The following is an 18190-nucleotide window of genomic DNA, read 5'->3' as shown; positions in this document are numbered from 1 at the left end:
ATTGATGTTAATGCTTTTAATAAGTTTGTACTAATAAAAGTAATAGTGACAGTATTATTCATAATAGTGTCGTTAACAAAAGGAATGTACACATATATTTATTTTGAAGAATTACGTGCCATTTACACAATATTATATTTAAATGCCATGTAGAAATGCACACATTGTGCTGAATTGCTGATTTGAATTTAGCTGTTTGTTCGCGTATTGTGTTAACATTTCAACTATTTGACCATCATCGGCTAGACGTCAGGCAAAATTACGGTATTATAATAAATGATTGTATAGATGATGCTTATTTTGAGTTACCAAAGGTATATCTTTATCGTAACTACAACTGAATTTCGATATTTTACTAACTTAAGTACAAAAATGTGAATCACCCAAAAATGTATCCACTTTATTTATTTATTTAAATGAAATACATACTATCAAGTCATGGATATAACTCAAATGTTTGATTGAATCGTTTCTTTTTGCCCCTGAACGTAGTTCACAATATGTTACTGTATGCACGCGTATATGTTCTTTTAACACAAATATTTATGTGCATCTCTACGTCATACTATTTGTGCTTCTTTGCTTTTCACGTAGTGGACACGAACGGTTTTGACACTAAACGGGATCACTGCGGGGAATCACGTGGTTTTATTTTGATATGGAACACGGAAAATGGCGGCGTCATTGTCTCGGTAAGAGTATTATTTTTTCTTCTTGTACCTAAATGTTTGATTTTAATTTGCTAAGATGTAGCCTATCATATGCGGAATCGAATTCCGCGTGTAATGGTACCTTACATTTCATGTGTTACTGAGTAATTTTCTCGCTTACCCTTTGAATTTGTACACATGCGAATGCATGGCAGTGATAGTTTTCACGGATTTAAATGAATTCTTCACAAATATGATAAATATCGACATTCCGCAAATCCTTTTCTTTTTAAATATATACCAGGTCTTCTTTACATTACAAACAAATTGTCTGAGAGTCTGAAAACATCGCAGTTTCTGCATAATAAATCAAAAAACAAAAATGATATGTTTAACGGAATACAAATTTATGATATGTTTCACGTTAATTGTATGATATGTTTCACGTATTGTCTAAAGGCGAAAAATAAAACGTCGGATATTTTCTCAGTTAATAGTATATGTTTTCGCACTTAGTACCGGTAAAGCCCAGGACAAAGTGCGGTTAGGTTAACTGGCAGCCGTGCTACGTATGATCGACCATGTTTTGAAAATGGCGTAAATTCTACCACATAAATTAACCGCGACACTCTCTTCAATTAACTGAAGTTTTATCTTAATAATGGAATATCTAACCTTAGTGCATTGTGCTAAATGTGCGTATTATGCTTAATTTTCGCAGACGTCTCTCCTACCGCACAAGCCGCTCGCACTTCTACAACCTTGCAGAAGAGTCCGAGGAAATCGTATTTGCGCCACCAGGTTAATGCAGAATCTGCGTAGAAGGCACACCTGTTTTGACTGTGTACGAAAAAAGATCAAAGGGGAAGAAAGAAGATGGGCACAATGTCTTCCATAATGACGTCTTTACAGCTCGGGTCCTTCGGTTTACGTTGTGAAACGCGCGAAGAAATCCTGCCATCTGACAAGATGGGCATTAATTAACGAAAATAAAAGACAGCATGGCAGAAGAAATAATTTTGATCTGACAATTTTCAAAAACGGCAGTTTGCTTTACAAATTAAAAGTTAAAACTATTCAAAATCAGGGTACAATTTATTCACATATTGTTTGTCATTCCTACGTCTTATATAAGCGTTGTTTAAGTTATTATCACATGCTATAGAGTTTGAGACATAGCCGCCGATGCAGCATATCGACTGATGTCTAAGAAGTGTGTTGTAAATATTCATCCAAATGGTGAACAGATTTTCAATTTAATGCTGGTATGTTATTATATATGTTGTTGCATACAAACGAATTTTGTAACATTGTCAAGTACTCAATATGCAAGATTAAATTCTATACGTTCAAAAGGGTGTGGGCTAAGTTAAGCTATTCAAATGTAAACTGCCGCCGTAATTTGGATGTCTTATAAATTGCTGTTTCTAAATGAGTGTACAATAACAAAACGCTATTTTGCTTTATTTATTTTAAAACAATAATAGGAAACATGTATTTGCGTTTATGTGTTCACTAATCAGCAATATCACAGATAATTAAATTAAATCACAGTGTAAATCATGAGAACATAGCACAACAAAATCACCATAATCACCTTCAAAAACTAAAATAATAAACAAAAGCGTATCACTCTCCCTGAGGATAATCATCACGATATGGCTGTGTACAAATTGCATCTATACGATCAATTTACATGAATCACTTACTATACATTGGGTCAAAATTTGTTGCAGTTTCTTAAGCTGATGGCGTATTATTACTTGCAACTGCATTAGTATTCCCTTTTTATCATGTTTGCATTTCGGATGCTTATACAAATTAAGCTTGCGAGTGTATGTCTTTCCGCATTTGCATACATGATTCTTGGTTCCAAGATGCAATTCCAGGTGATCATCATATTGGTCTCTCCTATTTATTTGATGTCCGCATGTGTCACATTTAAACGTCGCTTCTTGATGATGTGTCATGTACGTTCTTATGTCTGCCATTATTGCGAATGACCTCCCACATGTCTCGCACGCAAAATCTTTAGTTTCGTTATGTGCTGCCACCTATATGAAAGAAAAGACCAGTGTGCATAAGAAAACATACAAGAAAAAACAAAAGATCTACACGTTAGACTTTGGTGCCTCACATTTCTGTAGTTCAATACAAAACATTGCTGTGTAACCATTAAACAACTGGTCAAGTATTTCATATTTTATCGGGTGATTTGACGTTTCATGAAGCAAAAAATAGTAGATTTAACTTGATCCAATGCGAATGCTTTTAAACATTTGTCATTCTAGAAGATACGCAATTTGTCACATCCGCCACTAAAAACGGTGCAACGAAGTTTGAGTATTGTCTTGAAACTCATGTCCCGGCATGAAATCGATCCATCTAAATATGCCAAACGTTTTTTGATCATAAATGACAAAACACAATTGAATAAACCTGGTGATTTTGGTTTTTTATTTCGAAAATGCTTCGTACCAATGGAGTATACATTCCGTACGTTGTCAATGTGTATGTGCATTTATTAAGAGCCATCATCAGCCATTACAATAATGGCAACGTAAATATTTTACTGATTTCGAAATAATTTTGGTTGCAATGTGTCGGAATAATCGGCTATACACAGTTATAAAATATAATTGGTGGGGGGGGGGATAGTCATCTGTGCTTAAATACCCTACCTGTGTCTTGTTAAATTAGCTTTGTTATAGAAAATCCGTCCACAACATTTTATGGCGCTACCTCCGTATGTTTTCTTTCATGATCTCTTAACCCTGAGGCGCTTTGAAAAGCCTTGCCGCAAATTCGACACAACCAAAGTCTGAAAATAAATATTTGCCTAGCTCTTTAACAATTGTTACGTGAAACATATCATACACATTGTATTCCGTGAAACATATCATTTTTTATTTACGCGTTTATATATTTACATATTAAGTGGTAAGCCGTCCAGAATATCATACATATTCCAAATTATGTTTCTCAAATTTCTCATGCAATAATATGGTATGACCTATGTTAATTTTATGAAATATATGACACAATGTCTTTATTCCGTGAAAACTATCATTTTAAATAATTTACTTTGAAATAAATTCAAAGGGTATATGAGAAAAGTAGGTAGTTAATTTATAAAAGTAAGATATCATTAGACGCGGATTTCGATTCCGCATATGATAGGCTACATCATTTCAAGCTAATATCTCGAATTTAAGTACGGGAAGCAAAAAAGTTACTCTAACCGAGACAATGACGCCGCCATTTTCCGTGTTCCATATCAAAATAAAACCACGTGATTCCCCGCAGTGGGGATACTAGGTATGTGTCTTGCAAAACAAAATGTCAATACCTTACATACGTATTGACCAAGCTTCAATAATTCATTTAAACGGTTTTAACCTTTGAAAACAGAGCTTGTTTGGGTCAACGCATCATTACTTACGATCATAGTGAAAAACATGTTTATTAGATATCAACTATTCATTGTATTTATATTGTTAAATTAAATGAATCCCTTACTTTTTAAAGTATTACTCAACTCACTATGCATTTTATGTGCTATTGTTTGGGTGTCAAATATGAAAACTTATTTATATTCCATGCACTACTTAAAAAATAGGGAATTCATTTGAAATGTCTGATAAATGTTGTACATTATTGCCTTACTTTTTTACAGTATCGTCTTTACATGACATTTGCGTAATGTTTTAGCTTATGGGATTACTCTAATATATCAAAAATCGAAACTACATAACATTGTTAGCCCGTTTTATATTACATCTTTTTCTTCCTTGTTAAAATGAGTTCATTTCCAAGCACAACAAATGCATGTGAGTGATCTATGAGAAAAATCTGAAATATTAATTTTGAGATTCGTCTAAATCAATGCTATAATTAAGTACTACATAGTTTAAATTATTTCCATGAACATTGCCCCATCGTTTGAATGACGTTTCACGAAATTATATTCCACCATGCTTTTAAGCAAATGGGCCGTGCTCTGTGACAAGGGGGTATATTGCATGTGTGTAAAGTGTTGTCCCAGATTATCCTGTGTAGTCCGCACAGGCTAATAAGGGAGGACACTTTCCGCTTTAATGATATTTGTCGTTCAAAGAAAGTCTCTTCTTAGCAAAAATCATGTTTAGGCGGAAAGTGTCGTCCTTTATTAGCCTGTGTGGACTGCACATGCTCATCTGGGACGACACTTTACGCACATGCATTAAAACCCCTTTTCACAGAACACGGCTCAAATACTTAATTATGTAATATGTACACAATATAATGGTTGGCGAGTTATGCAATAATAAATTGTAATGGATCCATGTGCAATCATTGGTTTTACATTTAGTTTTTTTTATGAGGAAAGAATAATATTTAACATAATACAACAAACGTTGATATCACATTAATGAACATTGTTCAATTATTGTTTAGCATTTCCACATCATTTATAGCAACTAAATCAATTCAAATAAAACAAAATAGTATACTTTTGTTTCGTAAGTACCCATAACAATAAAAAAAACAATACGAAACAAGATGTGTTTGTGAAACACTATGTCCCCCCATATATTTGACCTTTGACCTTGAATGATGACCATGACCTTTCACCACTCAAAATGTGCAGCTGCATGAGATACAAATGCATGCCAAATATCAAATTGCTATCTTCAATATTGCAAAAGTTATGGCCAATGTTAAAGTTTGACGCAAACAAACAAACCAACAAACAGACAGGGCAAAAACAATATGTCCACCAGTATAGACTGGGGGACATTAAAAGATCATAAACAGATTAAGCTGTTTTGCTTAATACGACATAGACGCACCAGATTTTACAAAATATTGTCTTTTTTTAGTTATTGTGTCCTTAAACACAGCACAATACATAAAATAAGCTCTCCTCCATTGTTTGTGTTTATGACAATGTCATAAAAACTGAATCACAGACTCGATGGAAACAAGGTCCCTTAAAACTAAACCACGACCTCAATATCGTTTATGTGGAAACATGGTCCCTAAATCCGGAATCATAGTCCATTTCCAATACCTAATCACCGTCTCGATGACATTGACGTTGAAACAATGTCCCTAAAATATCACTATGGTAACGGCGTGATTAAAGCCAGACCCTAGTCTAAATGATATCACGATGACAACAAGGTCACTAAAGCCTGATCATGGTCCTAATGAAATCAATATGTGAGAATATCACTAGAAGAAGCACACTTAAAATGACAACACTATGGTATCAGGCTCCATAGAACAGGAATCGCATTTCATATGATATCACTAAGGCAACAAGATCACTAGAATTTATCGTCCTCGTCTATTTTTTGAGCTGGCAGTCTCAGCTCGACTGCCAGCCCGTCTCTGCATCACCGCTTCCTTGTCCAGCAAGGCTCTCATTGTGACCTGGGAAAAAAGATAAACATGTTTTTAGGAACAGTTATCAAGCCTTTTGTAAACGGCATGCACAGAGTGAAATTATACATACATTTTTCCGGGAAAAATACACAAATTAAACTTACTGTTTTTTCCAGAATCTTGTAATTTTCCACCTTGTCTGACATCATGGATCGTTTAATGGTGCTTGGATGGTCCGTGATAAGCCCCGCCTTCCTCATTTCCATATCCACCTTACGTAGGAGTATCTTGCGTGCCGCCACACTCACGTGCTGTACGCCGTCCATCAGCCAATCACTCGTGTTCACTCTTAGTTCACGTGGAACAATCTGATGATTTGGTCTGGAAACATTTCTGGATGTTCATAAGGTTATTAATACCCAACATACTGCTTTGTGAAATATGTGAGACAGTTTTGAAACTAATTGCTGTACTTTGACCTTCCACTTCTTACTATGACCTCGGCTTTAAGGTTGCACGTTTGTGATTGTGCTCGACATAACATTTTATAGTGGTTAATTGTGTTACTTATTTTGAAGTCTTTAAATTGTTAGGAAATATGAGAGCAGAAAACATCATTCTGACAATGAATTTGACATTTAAGTAAGTATGGTATTGACGTTTATGGCAGCAATGTATTTTTATGCCTGACACATATTGTAATATAGAATTACGTTTGAGCAAAACTGTTTTAAATTTGTTGAATGCATGTTAAAGCAAGAGAATAGACTGGCCCTTTTCGGATAATAAAGAGTTGTATTGTTACTTTTGACCCCAAGGAATTACCTTGATCTATAAAGGTTCGTACATTTATGTTGTTTATTTATGCGTCAAACTGTCTGAACATACTAGGCGATTATATTTATTTTTTGGTGTTTTGCATAAAATGAAGATTAGCTTTAGAATAGACAGAAGGACAACTGGACTGACTGATGGACAGTACGATTTCTATTGTTATCAAGTTTTAGAGTGGTCTATTTTATTTTCTTATTTTCACATCATTGACCTTCACTCAAACCTTTCCAAGCTAAATCAGAGTTATGCTATATGGTAAATAAAAATATATGTTTGCATGTATTTTAATTTATTGTACTGTTTTTGGGCACACATTTTGTATTATTTTCCGTGACACTTGCGATTCAACTTAACCCATTATGAATGCCATCCAAAGTAAATAACTGTTTATGGTATCTTAATAGTAATATTTATTCTTAATTCAAATAATGAAAATTACGAATGTCCACCCCCTGTATTGTGTTTTCTCTTTGTCATTATATGACCTTTTAGACTGGAGCCAGTCATGTCTGCTTCTACACCATGAATTTTAAACAGAGTCCATTATTATATGGCTTTCGGGGGTAAGTCAACGTACGACGCGCTTTAATTTCATGAGCTTAACACACTATTTTTATGAATAGTGAATGTGGTTTTGCAAGGATGTAGCTGACATTTCGATTGAATAGTGTTCGCATGTAAATCTACTGGTGTCGTGATGATGTATGGTAACAGCATTTAATCATGCCATTCAATAATAATATGCAAGATGTAGTTATTTTTCATACTTAGAAGACTAATCGGCTTAAATGCGAACCAGATGCGAGGAGGCCTACTAGAGGAAAAAGTCCAAGTATACAGAGCTGCGAGAAGCTTGCAAAAAAGAGGTTGATGTACTTTGTTTTTAACCAAAGACGTAGGCGCTAGAGGTTTCTGTGCACAATCCGTGTGCTGAATGATGTTAGCAGTCGGGTCTACTGGTAGGGATGGACGGCAAACTATCCAGAAACTAGGCCAAGCTGCAGACCGGTAGTCCAGCTGGTTGTTGCTGAGGCGTGATGATGCAGCTTGGAAGAAGTAGAGCTATCGACATTCACACCACCGAAGCTACGGTGGCCCCGCCCTAACGAGATGTCCATGGTTCAGGGGCGAAAAATTGACGACAGAGGGGGATGCTGATGATGAATGTCGATCAGCAATACACAACCACCATAGAACCTGAGTCTACAGCAGATTCATTGGGTGAGTGTGATATTGTAATCAACTAACAATATAATAACTATCAAAATAGTCAACAAACGCACATTACAATACTAACTTCTTGTTAGAAAACCAGCACTCACATAACAAAATATCATATTAAGCAATGTTTTATTTGGATTGGATAACAAACTAAACGTTAAATTCGTTTTACAACTCGCAATGAATGTATAACAGGAATTTATTTCTCGTCCATACTTAAAATACAGCTTTACATTGTTATCTAAAATCGATGGGAGTGCAAAAATGACTTCAAGAGATCAATAGTAAGAAGTATCGGATAATCCATTTATAGAATTTAAAAAAACATGTGAATACAAATCTGTGTAGTAGTACTCAAAGTGAGCAGGTACAATAAATTCAATTTTATTGGGCATACATTGGTTTAACTTCGACAAAGGCGTTTGAAAGATATGACAAACTAGTTGTTTGTGTTGAAGTGTTGCGATGTTTGAAGGTATGACACATGTGTAGTTCAACACTTCCATGTTACAGATAACTACATTACAAGAAACCATGATGGTACAGATAACTCCTTAATAATAAGCAAAACTTCGAGTTAAAACCTCGTGATTAATGTATATATTTCTTATTAGAGAATATGGGATAAAGTCTGTAATAAATGTCAACATCGAATTAAGCGAGTTCGAAATAACGAGGTTTAGCTCTTTATATTGATACAATGTATTTATTATCGTATACAAATGTTCGTCGTTGAATGGATTCAGTGAACAAACAAATATCCACGCAGAGTTGTCGTTCCTTGCTCTCACATACGATCTCTGTCATCACAAGGAAATCCTACCAATTTTTTTCTTTTTTTTAAATATTATTTTATGAAAAGTAGTATCATTTTCTTTTATATTTTGAAAATAGGTTATAAATTTAGGTTCATTATAATCAATAAATTATCTTAATAAAAAAAAGTGAAATTAACAACGGGAAGATTATTGTACCTGGCAGTCAAAAAACGGAACATATTGAAGTTTAACACTATAAATAGTTACACGTAACATGATAAGACAAGTAAACCTTAAAACGGTTAATGTTTCATAACTTGTAATCCGGAGTTACACGACAGACTACAAACGCGCATTTATGATGACATGTTCGGGCTTATCGATAGTTTGATATCGACTTCTTAGTGCGGACGGAGTTTTTAAAAAGAACACTTGTCTCAAAGTGCACAAGGTGTTTTGTTCTTACCACAAGTTAAGATCTAGTATTATGTACTGTCAGTCGATGGGAACAATTTCTGCGTAATTTAATGACTGTGTATACAGTATAGATGTCTGCAGTTTTGATAAATCTTGATTTTTAAAATCGAAAGTAGACATAGTTTGAAACAAATTATAATGGCGACAGGCGGACTACAGGAATCAAACCGAGGCAAAGCAAGCGACTTTTTTGGAGAGTGTGCCATTACACAATCTTGCGAACCATGTATGAAAGCCAACATAGCGAAAACAGCTACTGTTTTGTGCAAGGATTGCAACGAGTATTTGTGTGAAACTTGCAGACATCCACACATCATTTATAAAGGAGGGAAGCATGGTGTGATCAGTATTCAGGACAAGGAATCGTCTACTGTGGTAGTGAACATGAAAGAAATGGACAAATGTTCGCAGCACGGTAAGGGATTCGAGTTTTACTGTGAAGATCATTGTAAGCTCTGCTGCACTACATGTGTTATCGAACACCGAAAGTGTGAAAAATTGGATGAAATAGCTAGCATTTCCGGACAGAAAGGACTACAGCTACACGGATTGAAAAAGTCCTTGTTTAAATTGAAATCCGATGCTGACGCTATTGTTGCCGAATTTAAGCAGTCAGAAGACGACTTGAATGCATCAGTTGCGAACGTATCGAAAGATATCGACGAAATGAAAGATCGTCTGATAAAACTCTTTGACGATGCGAAACGTGAATTGCTTACCGAAGCAAACACTTTAAAGAGTGAAGAGGTGAAGAGACTTAGTATGATGCAATCTGTCACTTCAAAAGTTATGGAAGAAATAAATCAATTATTGTCAATGTGCTCGTCTATTGCAGACCACGGTACACCTCAGCAAATGTTTATATTATCGAAACAGGTTGAGAAGAAAAATAAAATGATCGAATCTAAAATAAACGAACAACGAAAGACGCAAGTTTCATCAAAAGTGACATTGGCGTATACGGGAGAGCTGTCGTCGATTCTTGAAATGGGAACGAAATTTATGAAAGTGAATTTGGAACGAAGAGGTATTCATTTTAAAAATTAATACTAAGTATACGTTATTATAACCACGTAAAATTATGTAATACACAGGCTGTTTTTTGTAAAGCATAGTAACGATGAAGTTACAATATTAACCTATTAATTTTTTATTATAAAAACAGTTTTTTTTTAGATTTTATAAGAACTTTTTTGATGTTGTGTGATCCTTCCATCGAGTATTACACTATACTGTGAATTATACTTATTAAATTTTGCGCGGCTGACCTACATAAATGAAAGTAAAAAAGTTAGTAATTCATGCTCAACACGCATTTAATCCTAACACACTGTACTTGTAGTTATTACTATGTCTCATCCGGTTATATGTCAAACCCGTATAAACAGGACACGGTAGGTAATGTAAATAAACCATCTGCACGTATATTTTATAATTCCGTGTACTTATGTGTGTGGATGAATGCATGTTGCTATGTATCTGAATCTAACTAGCAATATATGTGTGCCGAGAGTAAATCAGTATGGTCTGATTATTTTGCAACTTTAACTGAATATGTTGATACGGCGGCGTCGGGAAACAACTGAAATCGCGTGGAACGGTGCGTATCTACCCCCAAACACATCAGTGTGTTGAATCTGTTATAATACAACTACGAACTTCTTAAACAAATATCGATTCTATACAAATGGCTTTATTGTTTAGAGAAAGCAACATAAACTTAAAAAAAACTACCTCACTAATGCACGTTTCGAGCTGTACTCGCATTCTCTCGGATAGTATATAATAACTCTTGAATTTGGCATATTTATATAAAAAAGTATTTTCTTGCAAATGGTAGCATTATTTTATAAACACAAAGCTTATCAAACCAACCGTCGTCTTGGATGAGGCATTGGTGCCCTCGCCGAGAATATGTCGTCTTTTACGGCGAGCTGAATGCACATGCTATATTGTAACTTAAGCAACACTGTCCACGGATATTCGGGAAATACAACATGCTACATTGTAACTTAAGCAACACTGTCCATGGATATTCATGAAATACAACATGCTATATTGTAACTTAAGCAACACTGTCCATGGATATTCGTGAAATACAACATGCTACATTGTAACTTAAGCAACACTGTCCACGGATATTCGGGAAATACAACATGCTACATTGTAACGTAAGCAACACTGTCCATGGATATTCATGAAATACAACATGCTACATTGTAACTTAAGCCACACTGTCCATGGATATTCGTGAAATACATTAACGAATTAATGCTACATTGTAACTCAAGCAACACTGTCCATGGATATTCGTGAACTATATTAACGAGTTAATGCTACATTGTAACTCAAGCAACACTGTCCATGGATATTCGTGAAATATATTAACGAATTAATGCTACATTGTAACTCAAGCAACACTGTCCATGGATATTCGTGAAATATATTAACGAATTAATGCTACATTGTAACTCAAGCAACACTGTCCATGGATATTCGTGAAATACATTAACGAATTAATATACATAAGTGAATAGTAAAACGACTTTGTGATCACGTGCAAACTACTTATAAAGTATAAATTCAATAGACTCAAGTATACATTTCATCAAGCGTAAAGTGTTATTTTGTTACAAATTGATCCAGTTCATAAAGCATTGATATTATCTTAATGTATATATATGTCAAGAATCCCGTTTCCATTGGTCGATTGCTCGCAAAATAAGCTTCTATTCATTAAACACTTACCTGATAGTCTTGATGCAAACGCTAAATTATTGGATTTTCGCACCTGTCACATTTAAGCCGATTAGTCTTCTAAGTATGAAAAATAACTACATCTTGCATATTATTATTGAATGGCATGATTAAATGCTGTTACCATACATCATCACGACACCAGTAGATTTACATGCGAACACTATTCAATCGAAATGTCAGCTACATCCTTGCAAAACCACATTCACTATTTATGATAATAGTGTGATTAGCTCATGAAATTAAAGCGCGACGTACATTGACTTACCCTACGTGTTACTAATATAATTAAAAGGGAAATAGTGAGTCCATATTGTACTTTGTATTCAGGAAATCCCAGTTCCATCAGTTCACTATCCCAGTCGAGGCCAGTCACCCTGGAGCTGATCGTTTCATTGAATCTAACAAAGTCTGAAGATAATAAAGGCGAACCTTTGATCTCTGGACTAGATTTCCTGCCGGACGGAAGACTGGTAGCTTTGGATAACAATAACAAGAAATGTATGATACTGAACGAGGGGCTGAGGAGACTCGGAACACCATACAGGTTCAGGCCATCGCCACACGCTGTAGCAGTTGTGTCTAATAGTGAAATAGTAGTGTCAGGTTCTGAATGTTTACTTTTTTTATCAGTGAGTTCAGACAATGTCATCAGTCTGACTAGGCAAATTAAAACATCGACATTCTTATCTATATGCTGCAAGACGCCAACACAAATGGTCGTGAGTACGATCGATGATATCTGTAATGTTAGAATGATATCTGTGGACGGAGTTGAGACTGACTTTCAGCAAGTGGAGTTTCCAAAGAAGACTTATAAATTAGGTGATAGTTTTAGTACGTATGTTCAGTCCAAGAACACGTTAGTGCTGATTGACAGGCGAGCTCACACAGTGTACGTGTACGACACCGTGAATGGCACGTCTAGAGCAGTTACTAATGGGAACATACAGGTACCAAGTGGTGCTTGTGTTGGACCAGGTGATACGGTCATGGTGTGCAGCGAAAATATGAACTCCGTTGTGCAACTGACTGCAGATGGTGACTTCCTGTGTACATACCCCGTGGATATGAAGTTCCCTCGCAGCATATGTGTGTCTAGGGATAAGACTAGGCTGGCGGTGTCCAACTGCGTTATTGGTGACAGAAAACTTCAGCTATATAAAATACTACCCACACTCAATAACTAGAATGTGATCACAGATCAGCTGCTATCTATGTGGTCATTGAACTTCATCATTGATCAGCAGTTGACGGTTTGTTGAAGTATGTGTTTGATCAAAGGACGGTTACAAATACATTGATGTAAATAATTTTAATAAGTGTGTACTAATAATAGTAATAGTGACAGAATTATTCATAATAGAGTCGTTAACAAAAGGAATGTAGACATATAATTATTTTGAAGAATAACGTGCCATTTACACAATATAATATTTAAATGCCATGTAGAAATGCACACATTGTGCTGAATTGCTGATTTGAATTTAGCTGTTTGCTCACGCATTGTTTTAACATTTCAACAATTTGACCATCATCGGCTAGACGTCAGGCAAAATTACGGAATTATAATAAATTATTGTATAAATTATGCTTAACTTTTATTTTTAGTTACCAAAGGTATATCTTTATCGTAACTACAACTGAATTTCGATATTTTACTAACTTAAGTACAAAAATGTGAATCACCTAAAAATGTATCCACTATTTATTTATTTAAATGAAATACATACTATTAAGTCATGGATATAACTCAAATGTTTGATTGAATCGTTTCATTTTGCCCCTTAACGTAGTTCACATGTATGCGTATATATTCTATTAACACAAATATTTATGTGCATGTCTACTTTGGATTCTTTCAAATACGTCATACTATTTGTGCTTCTTTGCTTTATACATAGTGGACACGAACGGTTTTGACACTAAACGGGATAATACATATGTGTATTGTAAAACAAAATGTCAATAACTAACATACGTATTGACCAAGCTTCAATAATTCATTTAAACGGTTTTAACCTTTGAAAACAGAGCTTGTTTGGATCAACGCATTATTACTCACGATCATAGTGTAAAACATTTTTATTAGATATCAACTATTCATTGTATTTATATTGTTAAATTAAATGAATCCCTTACTTTTTAAAGTATTACTCAACTCACTATGCATTTTATGTGCTATTGTTTGGGTGTCCAGTATGACAACTTATTTATATTCCATGCACTACTTCAAAAAATAGGGAATTCATTTTAAATGTCTGATAAATGTTGTACATTATTGCCTAACTTTTTTACAGTATCGTCTTTACATGACATAACATTGTTAGCCCATTTTATATTACATTTTTGTCTTCCTTGTTAAAATTAGTTCATTTCCAAGCACAACAAATGCATGTGAGTGATCTAATTAGAAAATTCTGAAATATTAATTTTGAGATTCGTCTAAATAAAGGCTATAATTAAGTTCTACATAGTGTAAATTATGTCCATGAACATTGCCCCATCGTTTGAATGACGTTTCACGAAATTATATTCCACCATGCTTTTAAGCAAATGGGCCATGCTCTGTGAAAAGGGGGTATAATGCGTGTGTGTAAACTGTTTTCTCCGATTATCCTGTGCAGTCCTCACAGGCTAATAAGGGAGGACACTTTCGGCTTTAATGATATTTGTCGTTGAAAGAAAGTCTCTTTTTAGCAAAAATCAAGTTTATGCGGAAAGTGTCGTCTTTTTTTAGCCTGTGTGGACTGCACAGGCTCATCTGGGACGACACTTTACGCACATGCATTAAAACCCCTTTTCACAGAACACGTCTCAAATACTTAATTATATAATATGTACACAATATTATAGTTGGCGAGTTATGCAATAATAAATTGTAATGGATCCATGCGCAACCATTGGTTTTACATTTCGTTTTTTATGACGAAAGAATAATATTTAACATAATACAACAAACGTTGATATCACATTAATGAACATTGTTCATTTATTGTTTAGCATTTCCACATCATTTATAGCAACTAAATCAATTCAAATAAAACAAAATAGTATACTTTTGTTTCGTAAGTACACATAACAATATAAAAACAATACGAAACAAGATGTGTTTGTGAAACACTATGTCCCCCCATATATTTGACCTTTGACCTTGAAGGATGACCTTGACCTTTCACTACTCAAAATGTGCAGCTGCATGATATACACATGCATGCCAAATATTAAGTTTCTATCTTCAATATTGCAAAAGTTATGGCCAATGTTAAAGTTTGACGCAAACAAACAAACCAACAAACAGACAGGGCAAAAACAATATGTCCACCAGTATAGACTGGGGGACATTAAACATCATGAACAGATTAAGCTGTTTTGCTTAATACGACATAGACGCACCAGATTTTACAAAATATTGTCTTTTTGGAGTTATTTTGTCCTTAAACACATCACAATACATAAAATCAGCTCTCCCCCATTGTTTGTGTTTATGTCAATGTCATAAAAACTGAATCATAGACTCGATGTTATCACTATGAAAACAAGGTCCCTTAAAACTAAACCACGACCTCAATATCGTTTCTGTGGAAACATGGTCCCTTAATCCGGAATCATAGTCCATTTCCAATACCTAATCACCATCTCGATGACATTGACGTGGAAACAATGTCCCTAAAATATCACTATGGTAACAGCGTGATTAAAGCCAGACCCCATTCTAAATGACATCACTATGACAACAAGGTCACCTAAGTCTGATCATGGTCCTAATGAATTCAATATGCGTGAATGTCACTAGAGGAAGCACATTTAAAATGACAACACTATGGTATCAGGCTCCATAGAACAGGAATCGCATTTCATATGATATCACTAAGGCAACAAGATCACTAGAATTTATCGTCCTCGTCTATTTTGGAGCTGGCAGTCTCAGCTCGACTTGCAGCCCGTCTCTGCATCACCGCTTCCTTGTCCAGCAAGGCTCTCTCTGTGACCTGAGAAAAAAAACATGTAAGAAACAGTTATCAAGCCTTTTGTAAATGGCATGCACTGAGTGAAATTATACATACATTTTTCCGGGGAAAAAACACAAATTAAACTTACTGTTTTATCAAGTATCTTGTAATTTTCCACTTTGTCTGACAGCATGATTCGTTTAATGGTGCGTGGATGGTCCCTGATAAGCCCCGCCTTCCTCATTTCCATATCCACCTTACGTAGGAGTATCTTGCGTGCCGCCACACTCACATGCTGTACGTCGTCCATTAGCCAATCACTCGTGTTCACTCTTAGTTCACGTGGGACAACCTGATGATTTGGTCTGGAAACATTTCTGGATGTTCATAAGGTTATAAATACCATACATACTGCTTTGTGAAAATTGTGAGACAGTTATGAAACTAATTGCTGTACTTTGACCTTCCACTTCTTACTATGACCTCGGCTTTAAGGTTGCACGTTTGTGATTGTGCTTGACACAACAACATTTTATAGTGGTTAATTGTGTTACTTATTTTGAAGTCTTTAAATTGTTAGGAAATATGAGAGCAGAAAATATCATTCTTACAATGAATTTGACATTCAAGTAAGTATGGTATTGACGTTTATGGCAGCAATGTCTTTTTATGACTGACACATATTGTAATATAGAATTACGTTTGAGCAAAACTGTTTCAAATTTTTTGAATGCATGTTAAAGCAAGAGAATAGACTGGCCCTTTTCGGATAATAAAAAGTTGTATTGCTGCTTTTGACCCCAAGGAATTACCTTGATCTATAAAGAATCGTAAATTTATGTTGTTCTTTTATGCGTCAAACTGTCTCAACATACTAGGCGATTATATTTATTTTTTGGTGTTTTGCATAAAATGCAGATTAGCTTTAGAATAGACAGAAGGACAACTGGACTGACTGATGGACGGTACGATTCCTATTGTTATCAAGTTTTAGAGTGGTCTATTTTATTTTCTTATTTTCACATCATAGACCTTCACTCAAACCTTTCCAATCTAGATCAGAGTTATGCTATATGGTAAATAAAATATATGTTTGCATGTATTTCAATTATTGTACTGTTGTTGAGCACACATTTTGTTTTATTTTCCGTTACACTTGCAATCCAACTTAACCCATTATGAATGCCATCCAAAGTAAATAACTGTTTATGGTATCTTAATAGTAATATTTATTCTTAATTTAAAAAATAGAAATTACAAATGTCCAGCCCCTGTATTGTGTTTTCTCATTATATGACCTTTTAGACTGAAGCCAGTCATGTCTGCTTCTACACAATGAATTTATTTAACAGAGTCAATTATTATATGGCTTTCGTTGTATGTGTGTATATTGTTGCAAATATATTCTGATCTATTATAAAATTGTACATTTTGTATTTTTGTTGATATGTGTAATTAAATACAAACAAAAGTTTAGCAAAAACATAAATATAGAGATAATTGTTTTCATCATAATTTGGTGTCATTTATTATGATGCTGGTTCTTTCAATTGCATTTTAATAACTGGTAATTATACAAAAAATGCATATATAATTATGCTCATTTATTAAGATAACTATCATAAATTTCATTTTGATCATTGAAAAAAGTATAATATTCCGTGCATGTATTATGATGGTAATATGGTGTGTGTTTGGTCTTGTATAACTTTAGTGATAGGTGATTGTAATAGCTTTAAAAGATTTGCTGTTATGTTCATATAAATTGCATTTTTAGCTCATCTATTTTTTTGAAAAATGTTTATGAGCTATTGTCATCACCTTGGCGTCGGCGTCGAGTTAAGTTTTGCGTTTAGGTACACTTTTCTCATAAAGTATCCATGCTATTTCATTCAAACTTGGTACACTTACTTACTATCATGAGGGGACTGGGCAGGCAAAGTTAGATAATTCTGGCTTGCATTTTGACAGAATTATGTGCCATTACTTTGCCTGCACAGTCCCCTTATGATAGTTAGTAAGTGTTGCAAGTATGAAAGCAATAGCTTTGATGCTTAAGGAATAAAATGGACCTAAACACAAAACTTAACCAAAATTGTCAATTTTCTAAGTATAAAAAGGGCACATAATTCTGTCAAAATGAATGCCAGAGTTATCTAACTTTGCCTGC

The 18190-nt window shown here is 34.6% G+C and overlaps 2 protein-coding genes across 5 annotated transcripts in view; one reads left to right on the top strand and one right to left on the bottom strand.

Moving 5' to 3' along the window:
* The window catches only part of LOC127835101 (uncharacterized), a 169575-nt gene extending 155809 nt beyond the window's left edge, over positions 1-13766 (top strand). For 2 of the 4 annotated variants that reach the window (XM_052361367.1, XM_052361370.1), the window contains one exon: positions 315-620. Coding sequence is in view for 2 of the 4 variants with exons in the window: in XM_052361369.1 (XP_052217329.1) it covers positions 9449-10337; positions 12398-13257 (1749 nt within the window). In the remaining 2 variants the exon portion in view is untranslated. Of the gene's footprint in view, positions 1-314; positions 621-9164; positions 10338-12397 lie in introns of those variants that run through there. The other 2 variants (XM_052361369.1, XM_052361368.1) reach the window with 2 other exon arrangements.
* The window catches only part of LOC127835099 (uncharacterized), a 327076-nt gene that overhangs the window by 123900 nt on the left and 184986 nt on the right, over positions 1-18190 (bottom strand). The window contains exons 29-31 of the mRNA XM_052361362.1: positions 16169-16385; positions 15696-16059; positions 5258-5703 (exon numbers count right to left, since the gene is read on the bottom strand). Of these exons, the coding sequence (XP_052217322.1) occupies positions 15955-16059; positions 16169-16385 (322 nt within the window). The 3' untranslated portion in view covers positions 5258-5703; positions 15696-15954. The remainder of the gene's footprint in view (positions 1-5257; positions 5704-15695; positions 16060-16168; positions 16386-18190) is intronic.

This window comes from Dreissena polymorpha, chromosome 6 (assembly GCF_020536995.1).
Source record: "Dreissena polymorpha isolate Duluth1 chromosome 6, UMN_Dpol_1.0, whole genome shotgun sequence".
NCBI classification, from domain to species: Eukaryota; Metazoa; Mollusca; class Bivalvia; order Myida; family Dreissenidae; genus Dreissena; species Dreissena polymorpha.
Note: the sequence above shows the minus strand (reverse complement) of the source record. Positions and strands in the feature narration are given on the sequence as shown.